The sequence below is a fragment of the Carassius auratus genome, chromosome 8 (genome assembly GCF_003368295.1).
Source record: "Carassius auratus strain Wakin chromosome 8, ASM336829v1, whole genome shotgun sequence".
Classification (NCBI taxonomy): Eukaryota; Metazoa; Chordata; class Actinopteri; order Cypriniformes; family Cyprinidae; genus Carassius; species Carassius auratus.
Window position 1 is genome coordinate 22,756,185 of NC_039250.1, and position 20,482 is coordinate 22,776,666.

Genomic DNA, 20,482 nt, shown 5'->3' on the forward strand with positions numbered 1-20,482 from the left:
TGAAGGTTCGGTGTTGTAGGAGTTGCGATCACGTTCTTCCGGTTTTGAAGAGTGATGAATTCCAAAGATGTCCTGACTCAGTGGTGATTGGGAGTTTCTTTCTAGCGGAAAGTGAAAAGAGCTAAAAGAGATGTCAGCTGAGATCATAAGATCTCTTGTGAATGGAAAGTGCAGACTTAGGGGTCCAAGAGAGTTCTAGCTCATCCTCCTCATTCCCTTAGGATCTAAAACAGGGGTGGGGAACATTGTTCCTGGAGGGCCTGTAGGTGTTTCTCAATGTCAAGGAAATCCGTCGAAGGACTGTTCCAATGTCGAGGATCCTCGGAATTTCAACCAAGGACTGAGTCCTTCATTCGAAGAATATCCGATACACAGGAAAGGATGCATATGTGTATCCTTCGCGCTCTCAAATCACCCACAATCCTATGCGCGCAGCTTTGCCATCTAGTTCAAAAATTCAAAAATGTCGAATGTTAGCGTAGTCGAAGTGTTAACGGTTTTTATTTATGTGAACAAACATTTGTTATAACTGTAGTAAATATAAGTTTGACGTTTACATGCCAGTACAAATTACTACCGTATTGATATTGTAAATTATACAAATACAAATGGTTAACTGAACCGGACCTGTCATTTAACAATTGGTTGCGTCATCGGCATTTCTTTTATAAATAACTAGTTAAGTTGTCCAAAGTAATTTAATGTTACCATTCACAGCATTATTCAAACAGACCTTTTCACTAAAGTAATGACGCAATTACGTGCACTTGCTAGCCTGTTCCATTTACATGTTCTCTGAACGCGAAAGAGGAGTCTCGCCTAGCCTCTGAAGGAATTAACTTGGAAGGATCAGTCCTGCCAAGGAAGTATCCTTGACATTGAGAAACGCCTTGAGTCTCTGCTGAGTTTAGCTCCAACCCTTATCAAACACACCTGAACAAACGAATCAAGGTCTTCAGGATACAGATAGGTAGTTTTTTTTTTCAGGGTTGGAGCTAAACTCTGCAGGACATTGGCCCTCCAGGATCAACGTTCCCCACTCCTGATCTAAAAGAACCACAGACTAAAGGCGGGTCACTGATGTGAGGCCTCCAAGGTTTGAGAAGGTTCACACCTCTCAGGATGTGCTTGTCCAATAAGGACGGCTGAAATTCCAAGCAGGAGGTTGAAACTAATGAAGAGTTTTACAACCCTTTGTGTGCAAGTGTATAATCAGAAGACAAATTCATAGATACTAAACATGGTAAGATTATACTGTATAGGTAAGATTACATAAACGAGTGGTTCTATCATAAGCATGCATAACACTCTACTCAATTGAAATTCAACAGACAATATACAAAACAGCAATAATATACACAATATCCTAAAGGATATATGTGTTCATTCAAAGACAGGATTTCTTATGAACTTATTAGAGAAGAGTCCCTTTTCATGGGCATTGTGTGTCTGTTTTTGAGAAACTTGAGTTAAGAGTTGCTTTGCTGCATTCCTGGGAGCCATAAACTAGTGTCATCAGATAGTGTGCCTTTGGTTGCTATGGAACCAGAGACCTGTTCTGCCTTTTTTGAAGTGATAGTTGCATTTCGGGGCAAGGGTCCATAGACCCTTTGGTTAGATGAGGGGGTGTTAGATATTATTTGTTAAATATAACAAATAATTGTGTGTATGATTGGTCCAAATGCTACAGTTGGATGTACTTCCATAATATGGTAAAATATCAACTGTTTGACAAAATTCTCCAAATATCTTCTTTTGTGTGCAGCAGAAGAAAGAATCATATACGTTTGGAACAACTTGAGGGTGAGAAAATGAAAGGAACTCTCCATTTAAGGGTTAGGTTTAAATTAAATTAATGAATTTAACAGACACTTTTATCCAAAGTAACTTACAGCACATTCAGGCTAACATTTTTTACCTAACATTTGTTCCTTGGGAGTTGAACCCACAACCTTTTGCACTGCTAATGCAATGCTCTACCACTGAGCCACAGGAACAATTTATGTTTAGAGGTCGCCCCCAGTTTTTCTTCTTTTTTTATAATTTTTAACTCAAATTATACAAACAGCTAATCTTCCAAAAAACTGATACTTTCTCATGAGGTTGGGTTGTAATGTAATCTATACAAATGGATATACAATCATAACTGATAATTAAATTAAATTCAGTGCTGAAATTCTTGCTACAGGCCTTCTATGATATCCTCCACCAAATGAGCCATGACTGTTGAAATCTATTGAAATGAAGATGAGAAGCTAATTTGAATAAATAATGGTAGAAAAGTAACATTTGCAGTGATGAGCATTTTGCCAGTTCTCTCTCTCTGTATGTGATGCTGAGAACAGAGTCCGTGGCCTCATTACATGCTTTCTCAATTACAGCTTTCATTGCTGGCAGAGGTCCGATCAGCTTGTTTTGACAATGGCACTATGCAGCTGTGAAAAACCTCTCTTTCACTTATTCGGAGCACTTTGTGCTCTCTTTTCTGACCGTGAGCTTATTAGTAGAAGCTGTTAGTCTGCTGATTGTATTTTTCATACTGCAACAATGAAGTGTTGCTGTAACTGTGATTCTCCTAATCAGTGCACAGCAGATAGACAATCTCTGCTGTTCATGGTATGTAACTGACCTTTTGAAAACCACACAAAGATATTTGGAGATATTGTACGGTATATTCTGTGTGAGTGATTTTAACCAGATTGCTGACTTCTTCCAGTAGCTATACTTAACTTCAACTACACAATCTTCATCCAAAAGCATCCACTAAAGAAATGTCAGCAAGAATCACTCACATGTAGGCAAAAAAAAAAAAAAAAACTTTATGATTGTTAGTATTCTAAGGGATGATCCCATGACTGTCTTTATTGTTTACAGAGCCTATAGTATACTTAACCTGTTATATCTGTCAGGTTATGGGGACATTTTATTGTATGTATTCTAAAAATAATTAGAATTGATCTGCATTAATTTAGCTCAAATTAATTAGTTGCTAATATTTCAGAATGTTCATGTTGTAATAATGTTGAAAGGAATTCTGTGTACCATTACATTTGTTAAGAAGATGAAAATGGTCATTTCTTTACTGTGGACAGGATTCAGGAGCCTTCTTTATCTTTACCAGGATATGACATCACACTCAGAGGTAATAATACTGTAGGGCTACACTTGATTTGTGACTGTAAAGGAGCAGTTGATGAGCAGGTTAGCTGTAATATTTTCGTATGTCAATAGTGACAAGCCTCAGCTGACCTAGAAATTAATTTTCCTCGATTTTTTTCCATCTGGGTAATTGTTATTTCCCATTATAAAATATAGAACTTAATAAATGACATCACAATATTTCAGATTGTAAATAACACTAAACCAATGAACCCCATGTGCCACTTTTTAGTGGGGAAAAATCTAATCTAATAATAATAATAGCAACAATTATTATTATACTAAGTTATTAGAACATGTTAGATTCAGTGCAGTTTTCTAATATGGATTGGGGTGTAACCTTGAGTTCTGACACTAATTCATCTACTTAATCAGCAACAATTCCTGCCCAGTTCTAGATGTATGTAATTCTAGAGAAATGTTTCTCTTGGGCATAAATAAAAACCTGTTGTGGGAGGCAGTTATGATATAATCATTAGTCAGTTTCCATTTCTGATTAAGAGTGGACATTGTCTGACTGGCTCTTTCTCCTGCCAACTCAATCTATTCGTGTTTGACAGTTGCTTGCAGCGACTTTAAAAACGCTATTCAGATCGCCAAATAAGGCTGGGCATAAACCTCGCATTCACAGTCCACAGTGTAATTACAAGCAGCGTGGCACCATTTTGAAAGCAGCACTGGCGTAAGATAAGAGTTTCCCTAATGCCAGCATGCTTTCAGACAGGCAGCTGAACAATATTAGCTAGTTAGAACATCCTAGTTTGATAGCATCCATTAACAACCCATATTGAGTCAAATAACACAAAAGTAACTGTAGAAAAAACGTTTTTCGCCACATTTTTGTGATGTTAACAATTTAAACAAATACTGAATATTGCTGTATTTATTACAATTTAAAGCAGATTACTTGAATATGCTAGTGTTGTATAATCTACAGTTTCTTCAAACTGTCAGACACTGCAAACCTTGACTTTGAGATTTACTTTCTAAGCTGGATTCTTCACTTTTATGTCATCAGAAGAACAAACTGAAATTGTATTTATTTATTTAAATGTGATTTATTGCTCTGATGGCAAAGCTGATTTTTTTTTCAGCCGTTACTCCGGTTTTTAGTGTCACATGATCCTCCAGAAATCATTTAACAGGCTGATTTGCTTCTCAAGAAACATTTCTAATAATTATCAATGTTTAAAAGAACAGCAATTTTGAAATAGAAATCTTTTGTGACATTACAATTGTCTTTACATCACTTTTGATTAATTGAATACATCCTTGCTAAAAAAAAAACATGAACATGATCTGCAGGTTTAAAAAAAACTTAAGGAGTTCCTGCAGTGTGAGTGATGTTGTCAAATTATATAAGAGATATATATTCTTTAGTTTTTAAATAACATTTTCAATTCAAATCACAATAAATGAAAAAACGAAGAACAATCATTTGCTCTACTGTTCTCAGACTTTGGGGACCCTAGTGAACAAAATGTACGACCTTTTAATGAGTCTAATGAGTGATTTGAAGAATGCTGTAGCTGGTGCCAGCAAAAGGCCTAGTTAGATCAGAAATATTACTTTTTTTCAGCTCCCAAACTTCTAAGTTTCCATTCATTCATCAAGATTCAAATTATTAAAAATATCCTAGTGTTAATGAAGAAACACACCAGAGCTTCCAGGTCCAGCTGTAGAACTTTCCTGCTCTGTGCATTTCAGTGTTAAAAGATATTGTATGTATATATTTCTGTTTGTGTGAACACATGCAGGAAAGGACACAGTGACCGTACGACTCTGACATGATTTTATGATGCATTACCTGCCCGCTGAACATGTTGCTAATAACAGCTTGCTGATGAGGGGCTCACTGAGAAACTCAATTACCTTTTAATTATGCAGATGAGATTCTCAGAGGAACTGTGGATCCTGAGTGGGAAAGCATGCCAATTAACCCCTGACCCAGAGACAATACATGGCATTATTATTCAAAAAGGCATCTATATGCTGGGAATGTGCTTTTGTTCTCTTAGGAGATACATCAGGAGATTTGACTTTTAAATACAGTGACCTTTCCAGTAAACAAGACGTCTGAAATCTAAAAGAGGCTATATATTAAATTCTCCACATTGGCAGCATCTTAAAGGGATAGTTCACCCTAAAATTAAACTTTTCTGAAAATGTACTTATCCCCAGGCCATTCAAGATCTAAATGAGTTTGTTTCTCTCCAAATCAGAACAGATTTAGAGAAATTTAGCATCACATTACTCATTAATCCTCTGCAGTGAATGGGTGCCGTCAGAATGTCTAAACAGCTCATAAAAAATTCCAATAATTCACAAGTAATCCTGAGAATTCCATCATTTAACCTTTTGTGAAACAAAAAGCTGTGTGGTTTTAAGAAACAAATAAATTAAGGATTTTTTTTACTTCAAAGTGAACTTGCTAAATCAGGAGAGAAATAAGCATAGATTAGCTTATTTAAAAGCAAAAACAGTTCCAAACAAATGTCAGTGGATTTTGATGTGAGAGAACAACAGAGAATTAAGTTTTTCACCGGCAGAAGTGTTAGTATGGATAAAAGATTTGTTATTTTGACCAGAAGAAAGGGTTTATAGTTAAAACGATGTAATAAATGGATTTATTTCTTACAAATACACTGATTTTCTCTTCACAGGACGTTAATTGATGGAATGGAGTCATGTGGATTACTTGTAGATTATTGTGATGTATTTTATCATCCGTTTGAACTCTCAATCAGACACCACCCATTCACTGTAGAGGACCCATTTAATTCAAGTTATGTCATGCTAAATTTCTCAAAATTTGTTCGGATGAAGAAACAAAACTTGTTAACATTTTATTTTGATAGTCCAGTTTAGACATTCTGCTGATTACAAAAAAGTAAGTTTCAATTTATTCTACTAATCCCTACTCTAATGAGAGTTAGGTGATGTTTAGTTGCAAAGTTATTTACTGTTAGTACAATTTCTAAAATGTGAAATAAAGTGTGAAAATAACACACACACACACACAAAAAAAACTCTTCTACATCTTTGATTACCTGAGGGTGAGTAATTTTTATTTTGGGGTGAACTGTACCTTTACTGCTGCAGAACTGGATGCGAAATGGTGCTTTGTCTCCATCAAGTGTCTACTGTGTATATTTACTTGACATAGAGAATCCAATTTTAAATGTCTAATTCACAAGATGCATGGCAGCTACCCAAGTGAACATGATTTAATCTGTCTGTTTACTCAAATGGATATCCATAACTGACTTTGAGTGTAATGCTTTGTATGCAATGGAGATCATGACTGTGAAGATGGCTCAGATGAGTGGAGATGTGACAATAAAGAGATCTGTGACCTGCAAAAACCTCCAACGAATGTAGAGCTCATTGGTCAAGAGCAATTTAATGATATTATGAGCTATAATAAAAAGAAGAACATGTTACCAATGCAAGTCCAGAACCTGGGGACTTTCTTTCAAGGTTTTTTTTGTCTCAGTTTCTGAATTTGTTTTTGCCAGTCACAGCAAAAAATTATTTTACAGATGAATCAGCAATATGACAGCACTTGGCACTACCTTAATCACATTGAGCATCATTCAAGAACAATAGGCACGACTCATGGACATGATGATTTTATCTTCCATGATGAGCTGTTACAGTCAGAGGTACTGTATGTTTCAACATATTCACTATATAATATTGACATTAACTCTTGAAATTATTTGAACATATATTGGGGATTGTTTCATATTTCACTATGTTTTATGCTGTTTTAGTAATTTGTCCTGGCCTGTCAGAAACTGTACATTTAACATTCATATTTGCTTATGTATGTGGTTAAAACCATTGGTTAAAGGGATGAGCATGTGACCTATGTTTGTATACATGCTGACCCAAATCCACTCTTTTTGTTTTAAGTCTTCTAAAGTACTGGAAAAATAAAGCTGTCTCATCACTCATCACTGTTCAATATTTGTAACATTTTCTCTTAAGATTCTGGAAACTAAAACTAAACAAAACCTAAAGCTAAAAACAGCCTGTGAACTTTTTAGAGCCAGTTTACATTATCAATGCAAGATGTTGTTAAAAATGCGTAAGTGGTATGTATGTCACATATTTGTTTCACTATTACAAGAATTCGTTAATGTTGTTGATGATGTCTTTCAAGATGTTTCATTTCCCCATGAGCTGGGGAAAGAGGTCTTGTGTGCGTGGGTAAAAAAAAACCATCACTTAAAGCACACAACTGAGACTTACCTCAGTGAGAAACAACCATGCCAGAATAAAGTGTGTGTAAACCAGCCACCAAAGGAAAGGGATGCGGGCATGGGACACCACAAGATAAACAACAGGGCACAGATTACACTTAAATTATATCGCATGGATCAGGGTATTTTTATTTATTTTTTATTTTATTTTTTACACTTTTTAAAGCCACAGACTCCAAATGATGATGATCCCAGCCCAATCTCAAGAGAAAATGTTACCGTTTTAAGAGTTGCCAATTATAAATGATTCAGTCATGATTATATAATTGATTCAGGTCAAGTCAGGTCAAGAGATACTATGAGATAATCAGAAAAATAATTGGCAGAATCAATTAAGGAAACCTCTGCTGTAAAGCAGCTTTAATTATATTATTATGTTAAATTGTTATATTGAAAATGATTTGATTTAAATGAAAATGTAATTAAAAAATAAATAAATAAAAAGATTTGCCTCAAAATGTATAAATTGCCATGCCAAAATACAAGACAGCTGATTATTACCATGCATAAAGAAGACAAATTTACATTTGTGACATGCTTTATTTTCATTATCCATATTTAGAGTATTATTATACTGTAAGTATAAACATGAAGTCAATTGTGTAATGGTGATTTAGCTAATGAAGTTAATCTTTTGAAATCATAACAAAACAGTAATGTTGTAATTAATTTTTTTTAACTACATTCATTTATAAATGTAAACATTTATTTGATAATAACTAAAACCTTTTTTAACCACTTTTTCAAATGTTTTTTTTTTTTTTTTTGTATATGATTTTACTTTATGATATGAGATTGGGAATATGCTATAAATGTATATTTAATTTATTCATTTTTAAGCATGGCTTAAGTATCCAACTGGGGGGGGGGTGGGGTCACTATACTTGTTTCTGAGTGTCCAGTTCATGTCTTTGTGTCTTAGGAGTGATCCATGGAGACAGGGCCGGTTGGTCTTTATGGAGCTCCTGCAAGGACGGTCAGTAACGCTGGAGTCACTCCTTCAGGCAGCAGGGGACTGTATTGGGAACGCTGTGGAGAACACAGCCTGGGATGATGAATTAGATTAACTACTGTGAGGAAAGGTCACCAGACTGTTCAGCAGCACAAAGCTCTGTTCTGGAAAGCTGTAATAAGCAGTTGTTTTTTACAAGGTGCTAGAGACCCAGAGAAAGTTACTGTGCAACAACACTGCCACTATGTGGAAACCTGATTAATTGGTTTTGACCTATTTTCAGTATGGTTGAGCCCCTTTGAAAATTCATTCACACACCCTTCCTTCCTCGCTAATGGGTTTCTTTTGGGAGTAATAATTATGATTATATTATAATAATTATATTATTACAATATGATTGAATATGTTTTTTGATATGTTATAATGTTGTCGTCCTCCCGTGATTGCAGTATCTCAAAGATGCATATCCAGCAGGCAGTAAGACTGAGTGATCTGAACAGGTTGAGAAATCAAACAGAGTGCAGGAGTAAGTGTACAGGACTTTTTAAAGCTGTCATTTGCTGATGGTTGTATCTATTTTCAGTGTATCTTCATAAAGAATGCCTTTATAAATACTGTATATAATATTTTAAATATTTACATAAGCCATGGTTCACAAATACTTAACGATTAATTAGTAACTTTACTTAAAATCTTTTTATTAGCATTTTGTGTGACAATACAGATTGAAATAATGATAACAAGGTGAACAGTCGGATATTGTCCATTTATTAATCCCTTCCACAATCCCCCCATTCATATAAACTCAGACGGACAGAAAAATAAATAAACATTAACAAATTAAATAAAATAGATATAATTAACTAATATATAAGTAAATAACAAAAAAGATGTATTAGTAACTAAGATTATTTATATTTCACTTTTTAAATATTAACATAATTACTCTTTTGTAATATATATTTTATTGGATTATTGCTGTTTTAATTATTTTAATTATACACTTTAGAGAATGAGAAACCATGTTTCAGAAATACTAAATTACATAAATAATATAATTTTTTGTAATGCATTTAAGATATTTCAATATGTGTTTTTTCATTGTTTTTTTTTTTTTTACTTTTTAATGTTTTAGAGTTCAGAGAATTGAGAAACTATAAATATGTTATATATATTTTTAAATAAATGTTACTGGTTGTCTGCAGAAACATTATGTGATCTACCTCAGCTTCCTCCAGATGTCACTGGAAGCCTGAGGAAGCTTACGTATAACATCGGTGAAGCTGTCTCACTCTCCTGCCCTGAAGGGAAAGTCAGAGAAGGTCCGGCTGAGATTCAGTGCAGTGCTGGCCTTTCCTGGTCACCGCAACCAAAAGAAACCAGGTGTCTCACAGGTACTAAACTAGTGTGGAAGCTGTGCTTTGTATGCAATGTCAAAATAAAGGAATTGATACACATTACACAAACATTGTGAAGTGAGAATCATTACAAGGTCGTTCATTGACAAATTGATGCATAAAAATGTAGAATTATTTTATTTTGTTTTCCACTACTTTTTAAGTCATCCACTGTGCCAGTGCAAATGCCAGGAATGGGAGAACCTGGCAAAGGACAAAGGCAACTGTAAAGTACCCCATGAGTTCAAGTATGTTCCCAGGAAGGCTTTTAGCATGTACATTACACAAATGCAATAAATAAATAAATACATGTCATAAGGGCATTTTTATACAGCCATCCACCAAAACCCACACATTTTATTTTAAGTTTAATAAAGGATTTTTTCTCTCTTCTGCAGGTCTTCCTTGGAGATATGTGGTACTGATGAGAAGGGCGGTGGGACACGGACACTGAGTCTGTGTAAAGTACCGGATATGTTCTGTCTGGGACATCAGTACATGCTTACTGAAGACATCGCTCATCCACTGCTCGCCCACACTGCATGCTCTGGGAGATGTGTGATGGTGAGGGATTATAAAATACAAAATAAAAAAATGGCACGCATCCCATGATGAAAAAGAAGTTTATAAATAGTAGACCTACTTAATAAGGAAATAATATACCTAAAAAAAAGAAAAAAAAAGGGATAGTTCCTCCAAAATGAAAATTCTTTCATTAATTACTCACATCATTTCAAACTCATAAGACGAACACATATTTTCATATTTTTGGGTGACTTTCTGACCATACATAGATGTCAATGCAACTATTCATGTTCAAGGCCTAGAAATGTAATAAGGACATCGGTATTATAGTCCATGTGTCATCAGTGGTTCAACGATCATTTACGAAGCTACGTGAATATATTTTGTGCGCAAAGAAAACAAAAATAACTATAATCAATCACTTTTGTTCAAAAGGGTCATTTTTTTACATGTAAACTGAGTGTGCAGACACTTTTACATTTATTTTGCCATTTTGAAATCTTTGTGGTTACATGACTGAAGTACATGCTTTCATACCCAAACCTGAAATGTTGCCCAATGCTTTAATGTTGTAAAACAAATCATGGTCATCTTTTCAAATAATGCTAACAACAGAAATTGAAAACTGCCTTTTGAAAAACCCATTTGATATTCCTGAGGGAAACCCATGGCCTGAAAATGTAAATTCTTGCTTTAAATTGTGTTTTTGAACCTCGTATTTAAAAAACTTAAAATATTGCAATCAGATGCAATGTTGTATTCAGGAATGCTTGGCTATAACAATTTTGTCATTGTAGAGCAAACAAACAGCTGCTGTTGCAAGACAAGTGAGGAATGCTCATCCCCGGACGCTTGGATCCATGTGTGCGTGCAGCAGGAAGGAGCGAGCGTCTGCAGCAGTGACAGAATGTGTACGCATTGTCAGCATTCAGCCCTGTCAGTCATCATATCAGAGCCTCACTTATCAATTAAATAGTGTAAATGAATTTTGTACCCTAAATATACAATCAAACACTACACCAGAGTCACAAAGCGTCCATGTCTTTATTAAAAAAAAAAAAAAAAAAAAAAAAAACATTATTCATAAAATGTTTAGTTAAAAAAGTTTGCCGGAGTTTTCCTGTTTGCTTTGATGATATTTAATGTCCAAGACAAGCTCTGTAGTCCCCTTTAACTGCCTTTTTTTTTCAAGACAAGCAAAAGCTTAAAAAAAAATCACAGGGGAGTGTTTACTCATGTACTTTATGTCATAGAATAAAATGAGAATCAGTGGCAGACAAAAATCAAGCAAAACTGTCTTCAGTTTCCTTAACTATTTGATTAGCCTAATAACCAACAAAACCAATAAATGAATAAGAATAGCACGAGTTAAACATTAAATCCTGTCAACCTGTTCTGGACTTCCACTGGGCTCTATATTGAGCCAGCTCCAGACGTCCTGCCAAACTCCTGACAACCAGCCCGGATTCTGCCAACAGCTTTTCCAGCGTCAGCACTGCAGCCAAATAATTCACCTGAAAACCATGTCGGTTCCCGTAAACGCTTTTTTTTTGCACCCTCCATTACTGCTTCAGCATTGTTGCGAGAAAGTAAAAGGGTAGGCACTGCTGCCAGGTGTGAATTTCACAGCCTCCCTATTAATGTGCTAACAAATCCAATTACCTATAACTGACTGAGATCCAAACGGGATACATTTAATGGGAGACGTTGAAATTGGAGTCTGTGACCTGTCAGAGGGTTGTTCTGAGAATTGTGGATAATAGGGAGGATATCAGATGGTTTATATTATTTCTTATTGAAAATCTGACTAATCAGAGGGTATCTCTGAAAAGAGGGTAATACTTATTGATACTGACTTATTATTCCACAGATTCATATTTTTACCTTTTCTTATGGTATTTTTATGTTAAATAAACATAACCATTTCTAATACAAGACACAAAGTTCCAGTTTATTAAATCATTAAAAAAAGGTTTATTACCAATGTAAAACGACACTGCGCCTTTTCTTAAACACTACAGTATCTTCACCATGCCTGACACATTTAGAACTGTAATTAATAAGCAAGACCCATGCTGAGTCCCTCCAATCTGGACTTATATCACACCACCAGATGGATAGACATGCCAACCTTTACTGACAATCTCTTTAAAAGAATCACACTTTTGAAAAATAATTCAGAGCGCTAGGTTTACATTGTATATGTACATCTCTACAATTACCATTTTTAGATATATTCTTTATTTACAAAGGCTTCTTCAGGTATTATATACTCCTAAAGGCTGAAATAAAATGAAAAAAAAAAGGTTACAGGATTTCGGTTTATGGAAGACTAAAAAATACTGTAGTAAAAACATGGTAACAGCAAAAAAACAAAAACAAAAATCACATTCAATCATGTTGCAATATATATATATATATATATATATATATATATATATATATATATATATATATATATATATTTATATTTATGTTCAGCATAACCTCTGCTCTAATTAGCACTCTTGAATGCCTCATTACAACATCTGTCTTGACAAGAAGCACAGCATATGAATCATGTGGACAAACATAGCATTATTCATACTACAAACCATTTTCTTTACAAAGCATAATGTAGACGAACATTCAGTTATAAAGAAAATCTGTTGTACTGATCAAATATTATATAGTGTCTGTATGATTACTGATATTACACAGATATTACTATTTATTCTCATAGCAGTAGGAAATTGGACGGAACTCACCAAAAGAAAGTACTGGTTTGGGAAATGGCAGTAGTACGGTTGATTGGTGAGTGTCACACATTGTGAGGAAACGCAGTCATTTGTGACTGGATTCTGGGAGAGAGAGAGCTCTTAGCTAGACACCAGACAACAGAGGCCAAAGAAACGGCGCTTTCTCTGCCGGACCAACGGGTATGGCGTCAGATTCAACAAACTGCTGTCGTCTGCATTGATACGAAAACAGATACATTTTAAGATTAAAAGAGCAAACATTAATTAAACATCTGTCCTTTTTTATTTAACAAAACATTATTTCTGTCAAATATGACCAGCAATTAGCATACAATTAGCATTGCATCTGGGCAAGAACTCCCTGTGCATCCATGCAGCATAGCATGGATGAGAACAGGGAGAGCAGCGATAATCCCACTAGGATAAACAGAACAGAACCAGAAGTAAAGTCTGTTTCAAAGGGCAATCAGAAGGCTGAATCTTGACTGGACGAGAGGAGCTGGGGATGGAGGAGGGTAGTTAGCTATAGAGCAACACGAAAGCTGCTGATAATACTGAAAGACCTTATATATGAATGCTAAGGTAGGCGTCACAATCCTTTATGTTGACATTGATCAGCTGAGAATCAGCTAATGCGAACTTGACTAACATGACCTGCCAGAATTAACAATACGCTTGATTTTGAATTCAATATTTTGTTATCATCTAGCCAGCATTAACTAGTAGCAAATTTAATTTTGAAATAAAATCTAAATATTGCGATATTCTGATAATTACAAAACGGAAATAAGAATGTGTTCACATATTGAACCAACTACATTATTATTAGTATTAATATTATTTTCTGGCAAATAATCCTTTTAGGTCTAAGGACATCTTTAATGCTAAGTGAATCCTAATATATTACCATTCATAAAATTGGGGTCAATACTATTTTATTTTAAGAAATGTATACTTGTATTCAGAGAGGATGTATTAATTAAAAAAATACAGTAAAGATATTTACAATGTTACAATTTTTCAATAGATTTCAGATGAATATAGTTCTTTTAAACTTCTGTTCACACGTGAAAAAAAAAAATTGCAGTAAAAATATGAAACAGCTGTTTCTAATCTTGATCAGCAAAATGTGACACTGAAGACTAGAGTAATATCTGCTGAAATTTAACTTGGCTATCAAAGGAATAAATTAACATTTAAAAATATATTAAAATAGACAACATATTTTAAATACTATTTTACAATATTACATTTTTTACTGTATTTTTGATCAAATTAATGTAGCCTTGGTGAGCATAAGACTCTTTTTTTTTTTAAACAGACAATCTTACAGCAACAAACATTTAAATGGTAGTACAGATAAATTTGAGACCTTGATAATGTTGAATGTTGTTAGATGGTCATTTTGTGTTTCCAAAGAATTTCAAGTTTTCAAGTGTTCTATGAATTTGTTGGTAAAATATTCAGAAAGGTGAGAGAGATTACCTTGGTTCTTCAGTGGTAAAGGCATGGTCTCCCTGAGTTTGCTTAGCAGGTTTTTCATTTCTGTCATGTCCCTAGAATATCGAGGAACCGATTCAGATTCAAATGGTCAGTTTCATAGAAAAAAGAAGAAGATCCTGTTCAGCAGCTCAGACTACTCACCTCTCGATGTTCTCAATGTCTGTGGCCACCAGGAAGTAAGTCTTCGGACAGTCTGGCGGAGTGGATGACGTTTCTTCCAGGATTGGGATGTCAGAGCTGTCCTCTTTCTTACTTTCTACCTTTGTAGCTCCAGAAAAATGTTTTCCTGGAACACATACAGTGAAGACATCACTAACGGACTCTAAACAGAAATGGTCAAAATATGTCATCTCAAGGTTTGACCCCAGGGCAACAAGTCAACCTGCTCCATGAGCATCCATATTTACTGTTTCTGATAAGCTCAAATAAGATACAATTCACAGAAACTAGCAGTGTCGGCTCCTGCAAACATCAAGCCACTGGAAAGCTCTACAGTTAGACAAGCCAGGCTTCATCAGCACCAATTTCCTGTCGCTGATGTGGCTGTTTCCTTCTGAGAGCCCAGGGGCGCCCTCACAGCATTACCTTTCCTGTGGAGCTGCAGGGATCCCAGCAGACACACAGACTTCAGCATCTCCGTCAGGTACATTTCCAGACAGCACTGCAGCTGGATGAAGAGGCGGCAGATCTCCGGATGTATTTCTCCATCTTCTGGGCTGTGGAAGAAAAGCATCAATAATGCATCTTAGATCTGGATTCTGCAGATTTCTGGCCCCGAGCCCTGCACTACAACCTGTCTAATTTCTCACAAGATACATATCCCTGCGTTCCTATGCCTCGCAGTACACTACAAGTGACCAGTGACGGAAATCATCTCAGACATATAGTCGTGCTGGAAAAATATAGCTATTAGCATCTTACATCTTGGTATTTTCAGAGTTTTGATTAATGTTCAGTTCAGTGTATTTGTATTTATTATTTGCAATGAAATTGCTTAGTGTCTTTTTCCAATCTGTAGGACCATCATTTCAATTAAACAGTCACTGTAGATTAAAAAATTCAAACATTGAAAACTGAATTAAAAGCAATTATGGCTAAATTAATTTCATTTATTCATTTAAACACAAAATATAACAATACAAATAAATAAATAAAAAAATGTATTTGAAGCCGAGTGAATGCAAATTGAGTTTTGAGTTGGAACATGGAAACAGAACTGATTCACAAAAAGGTATCGAACTTACCAGTTCTAACACCGGTTATGCTATTAAATTATTTATAATCCCTTTAGGTTTTAATAACATTTATAAGCCATTAATACATCTTAATGAAAATTAATTAATGACCAAAAAAACTAATTGAAATCATGCCTATATTCTTCATGGCAGCAAAATCATTATGAATATATCATGAATATTGAGTATATCTCCCTAAGTAGATGTTTGACTATTGCTGAGCAGGATGTTTTCAAGGCTATACAGAAAATCTAGAGCTCTAAACATATTAGCTCAGTGGCGAGTGAGACTTCTCAGAAAATCATATTTCTCAGAATCCTACGTCTGTAATTACTGCTCTGTAATTCCCAGGTGTAATGCTGTGGCTGCTTTATTTTCCTGTTCTTTTTCCCCTGTTCTTGAATTACTTGGAACAGAGAGATGCACCAAATGCATGCATAAAAGATGAATCATGTAAAGCAAAGCCATAACAATGCCTTGACCATTGTAGCTAACCATTTTTTAATGAAGTATATAGAAATAAAAAGCTAGGTCTATTTCTATTTGTAAAGGAACCATTGCAAATAATATTTAAAAATATGCTCACATTTATTCTTATTTGTATGCATAATATGTTGAAAATGCATAATTCAGTTTTAATTTTTTATTTCAGTTTTAGGTTGGTTTGAATCACTTTATATCACTGTCGGTTGTTTCATTACATTCAAATTACCTTGCTCTTTATCAATGTTAAAACTGAAGCTTTGTGCTGAAATTCACGCTGGGTTTCTATGTACGGTAAACCTCACCTTCTTTAATTCAATGGACAATCTCAATTATTTTGACATTGACAAACACTGTCAAAACACTGAGACAGACCAGCTTAAAAATGGAACTTTAAAACCTTTTTGTCATCCTAACAGCAACTTAAGAATTTCAGATACTGGGGGCACTATTTGGCAATTTCTAATCAAAAGCTGTGGTATTGATTTATTGTGTTCTTAGAATATGAAATCATGTAACAGCCCTGTGGTTTATGGTAAATGCACAGTAGAAAGTATATTTTACAACTTAATTCGCATTAACCTGCTCATCATACAGTATATAGTGCATGATATGCCAGTCAGCACCAGATGATATTTATAACCTTATGCTGCTGTAAAGGTGAAATCGTGCCACAGTTTCATAACATATAACATTGATTTCAATAGGGGAGCCGAAGGGGTACTACAAGCTAACTATAACTTGATAACGAATAGATTTTTGTAAAATTAAACAATTTATATATATATAAAAAAACATATTAATTTGAAATAAAGCTAATGCCACATTAACATGTACTGTTATTATGTAATGTAAACATATTACTCTTTGCATCCACGATCAAATACCTGTATGCATGTATGTTTTTACCCTGATATTGCAGAAAGGTTTTGATGTGCAGTCCGTGCCATCTCACAGCCTTTTGTGCGTGTCTTGTGCATTTCCGCACGAAGAGAGGGACAATCAGTGGAAATCTCTCCAATAGAGATTACCAATTCCCTATAGAGGGCCACAAGTGTATTGAACTCCTGGACAACCTGATGGAAGAAAGAAAAACAAATGCAAACTGAGAAAATACATGGCTCATAAAACCATTTTAACCTCGAAATTGTATAAAGCATATAAAGGAAACATGACAAAACATTGATGAAAAGACATGTAACCAACTTGTCAAGAATTTGATTTTTCATTCTGAACACTGAAACAACCTGACAATGCCACAAAGGTAAAATAGGCTATTTGTTGGAGAGCAGCGCCACAGGCGACAGATGCTCATGCCATTTTATCAATATTTGGCAGAAAGGAAGCGTTCAATGGCAAGCTGTTTTAACATTTAACAAACCTTTAACCAGAGTACTGTTATTACTCGTTTTCATGTTTAATTACTCATAAGTAGTCTCAAAGTTATTGCTGTGTTTTCGAATTATTTCTCTAGTAACTATTCATTACAGATTAGCATGTATTTCAGTAGTGACTAGTATCTATTCTACTCAGTCACTAATACTCACTCATTACTATAGTGACAAGTAACGGTTACATTACACATACTATTTTTGTTATTGAACTATGCAGATAAGTTGCTTACAAACACTACAGAACTTACAAGCAAAACTGGAATAGTGACCAGCAACAACTGGAATACATATGTGACCTGGACCACAAAACCAGTCATTAGGGTAATTTGTTTTGCAATTGAGATTTATACATCAGCTGAATACATTTCCATTGATGTATGGTTTGTTATGATATGACAATTTTTGGCTGAGATATAGCTATTTGAAACTCAGGGATCTGAGGGTGGAAAAAAAAATCTAAATATTGAGAAAATCACCTTTAAAGTTGTCTAAATGAAGTTCTCAGCAATCCACATTATTAATCAAAAATTACGTTTTTATATATTTATTGTAGGAAATTTCCTAAATATGTTCATGGAGCATGATCTTAACTTTATTCTAATTATTTTTTGGCATAAAAGAAAAAATATATAATTTTGACCCATACAGTGTATTTATATTGCTACAAATATACCCATGCTACTTGTGACAGGTTTGTGGTCCAGGGTCACATATTAGTCATAAATGAACAGCTAATATCAGCAACAGAGAATTCAGTGTCAAAAATTCAAAGCAACTGGTCAATGTTAACACGGCTTGCCACAAGCCTTCTGTCTGTTAATGGGGTAAAGACTCCTCAAACACAACACAAGCCAGTTTTCTTTCCAAATGTGCTCGCAGTTTTACCCCAAAATGGAGTACTAAATCATATCGCTCACTCCATGCCATAATCAGCCAACTGAAACGTTGTTGCTGGAAAATGAAAATGAACATGGAACAACCGCCGTACCATAGGACAAGTCACAGACCTCCAAGCCAAATCATTCAATATTTAACGTCCCTAGTGTCGCATTATACATTTAGGATGTTGGCACTTGCAGAACACTGCGTGAATTTCAAACAGTGCTTGAACAATCAGCAGGATTCAGAGCAGAATAATGCTGTAGGGTCATGACGCAGGCATACGCACCATTCTGCAGTCCGCTACGGCACGCAGAGCCTCGCTGCTCTCCCGGCGCTCCGACTCTCTGGACGGGGGCTTACTGCCGATCTGGAAAATGGTCCCGGCTGTTCTGGGGCGGTTTTTGCGCCCATTCGGTGCAGAACTCATGCATACACATCAAGTGAAGAAACTGCCCAGATATAAAATGCCGACTGATCAATATAACTGCCACTCGTTTGGTAAATTTCTTACTCAATTGATCGATCTGCCCGTGTCTTGCTCCTGGATTCTCTCCGCATTGCCACGATGCAGAAGCCGAGTCACCTTCATTCACTCCAGCAGTGAGCTGAAGTGTCCTTGTAGGGCTTCGTCTTCTTCAGCAGAGAGACGCGATAACAAAGAACCAGATGCAAACATGTCTTGATGCCCCGTATAGTCTTTCAACGAAGAAATAACAGCCGCTTTTAAACGAAACACCTCCCAGAGACAGTAACCGCAACTCGAACTAGACTAATATGCGCCGCAAGTTGAAACGATAAACTCTCTATGGCGTTTATTGAGAGTAGGTAGCAGAAGGTGATCTAAGAGCGCTTTTCTAACCTTGATAGGTGCAGTTGCTCGAGGCATGACGTGGTTGAACACACTGCACTCTCATAGGATGAGAATACTAATGCAACAGATTCACCAACTCCAGTGTGTTCACTGGAAGGAACAGTAAAATACTCGAGTCAAATCACGGGCAGCTAAAATCTAGGCTATCTACCCTGCTGGGAAAAAAGCTCAAGTTAAATAGCCTCTCTGGTCTTGGCTGGTCTTCTAGTCTGGTCAAGCTGGTGCTTGGTGCGGGAAAAGTGTCCAAAACACTTTTAAACCAAACACACAGATATATTGGAAGAGGCTGGAAGACAAATCATCTTAGATTGGTTTAAAAAGTTTTTCAGCAGGTATCTAAATAAATAAAAAAATACAGTAAAAAATAGATAATGAGTGTTTGTGTGTGTGTTCAATAAAACAGTTCCAGTGTAAGCCATTTCAAATTAATCTTATTAAATATTCATAAAAGTAAAGTATCTTTAGGCTGGTTATTAGGAAATGTTGTATTTGTGGTTTACTCATACTGTTTATTGTACCAAATCCTAATTGTACAGAAAGCAAGTGGCAAAATTAGACTTAATATTGGATGAGTTGCTAATGGCAGCCTGCTTTGCTGTACTCTGCCAAATCACTGGAAACCACTGCATTTGAGATACTGTGTGTGTGTGTGTGTGCATGAGATACATAATGTAGAATTGATGTGGAGTGTCTTGACATCCCATTTAGAACATGTTGTTGAACAAGACAGCTTGTGTTAACAGCATGGACTGGATGAGTTTCCAAAGGACGATACTTCATGCTTTCAACATGAAATATTTATTCAAGTGCAGGAAAAGATTCAGACAGCTGAAAGATTTTTATTGCTGCTTCATGTTTTTTAAAGAAAAAAGTTAAATTAATACTTGAGAATAAAATCTATATATAAAATATAAAATAATAACATCAATAATTTTCATAATCAGAAACAATCTATGACCAAGAAACAATAAATTGATGTCCTTGATATCTTCGGTGAAATTTTATGGAACTTTATGGAACAAATAATTGTTTCCTCATCATATGCTGAGAGAGAGAGAGAATATAAATTGTGTTG

At 35.2% G+C, this 20,482-nt stretch overlaps 1 protein-coding gene across 1 annotated transcript; it reads right to left on the reverse strand.

Annotated features, from left to right (window-relative positions):
- Positions 1–12,782: 12,782 nt before the first annotated feature.
- Positions 12,783–19,475, reverse strand: LOC113107690 (regulator of G-protein signaling 7-binding protein A). Its single transcript, XM_026270364.1, has 6 exons — positions 18,823–19,475; positions 17,170–17,336; positions 15,128–15,258; positions 14,684–14,828; positions 14,525–14,595; positions 12,783–13,251 (listed from the first exon to the last, which is right to left on the reverse strand). Exons 1-6 carry the CDS (start codon positions 18,961–18,963, stop codon positions 13,160–13,162), a joined length of 747 nt encoding a protein of 248 aa, XP_026126149.1. The 5' UTR covers positions 18,964–19,475; the 3' UTR covers positions 12,783–13,159.
- Between the last annotated feature and the right edge of the window lie 1,007 nt (positions 19,476–20,482).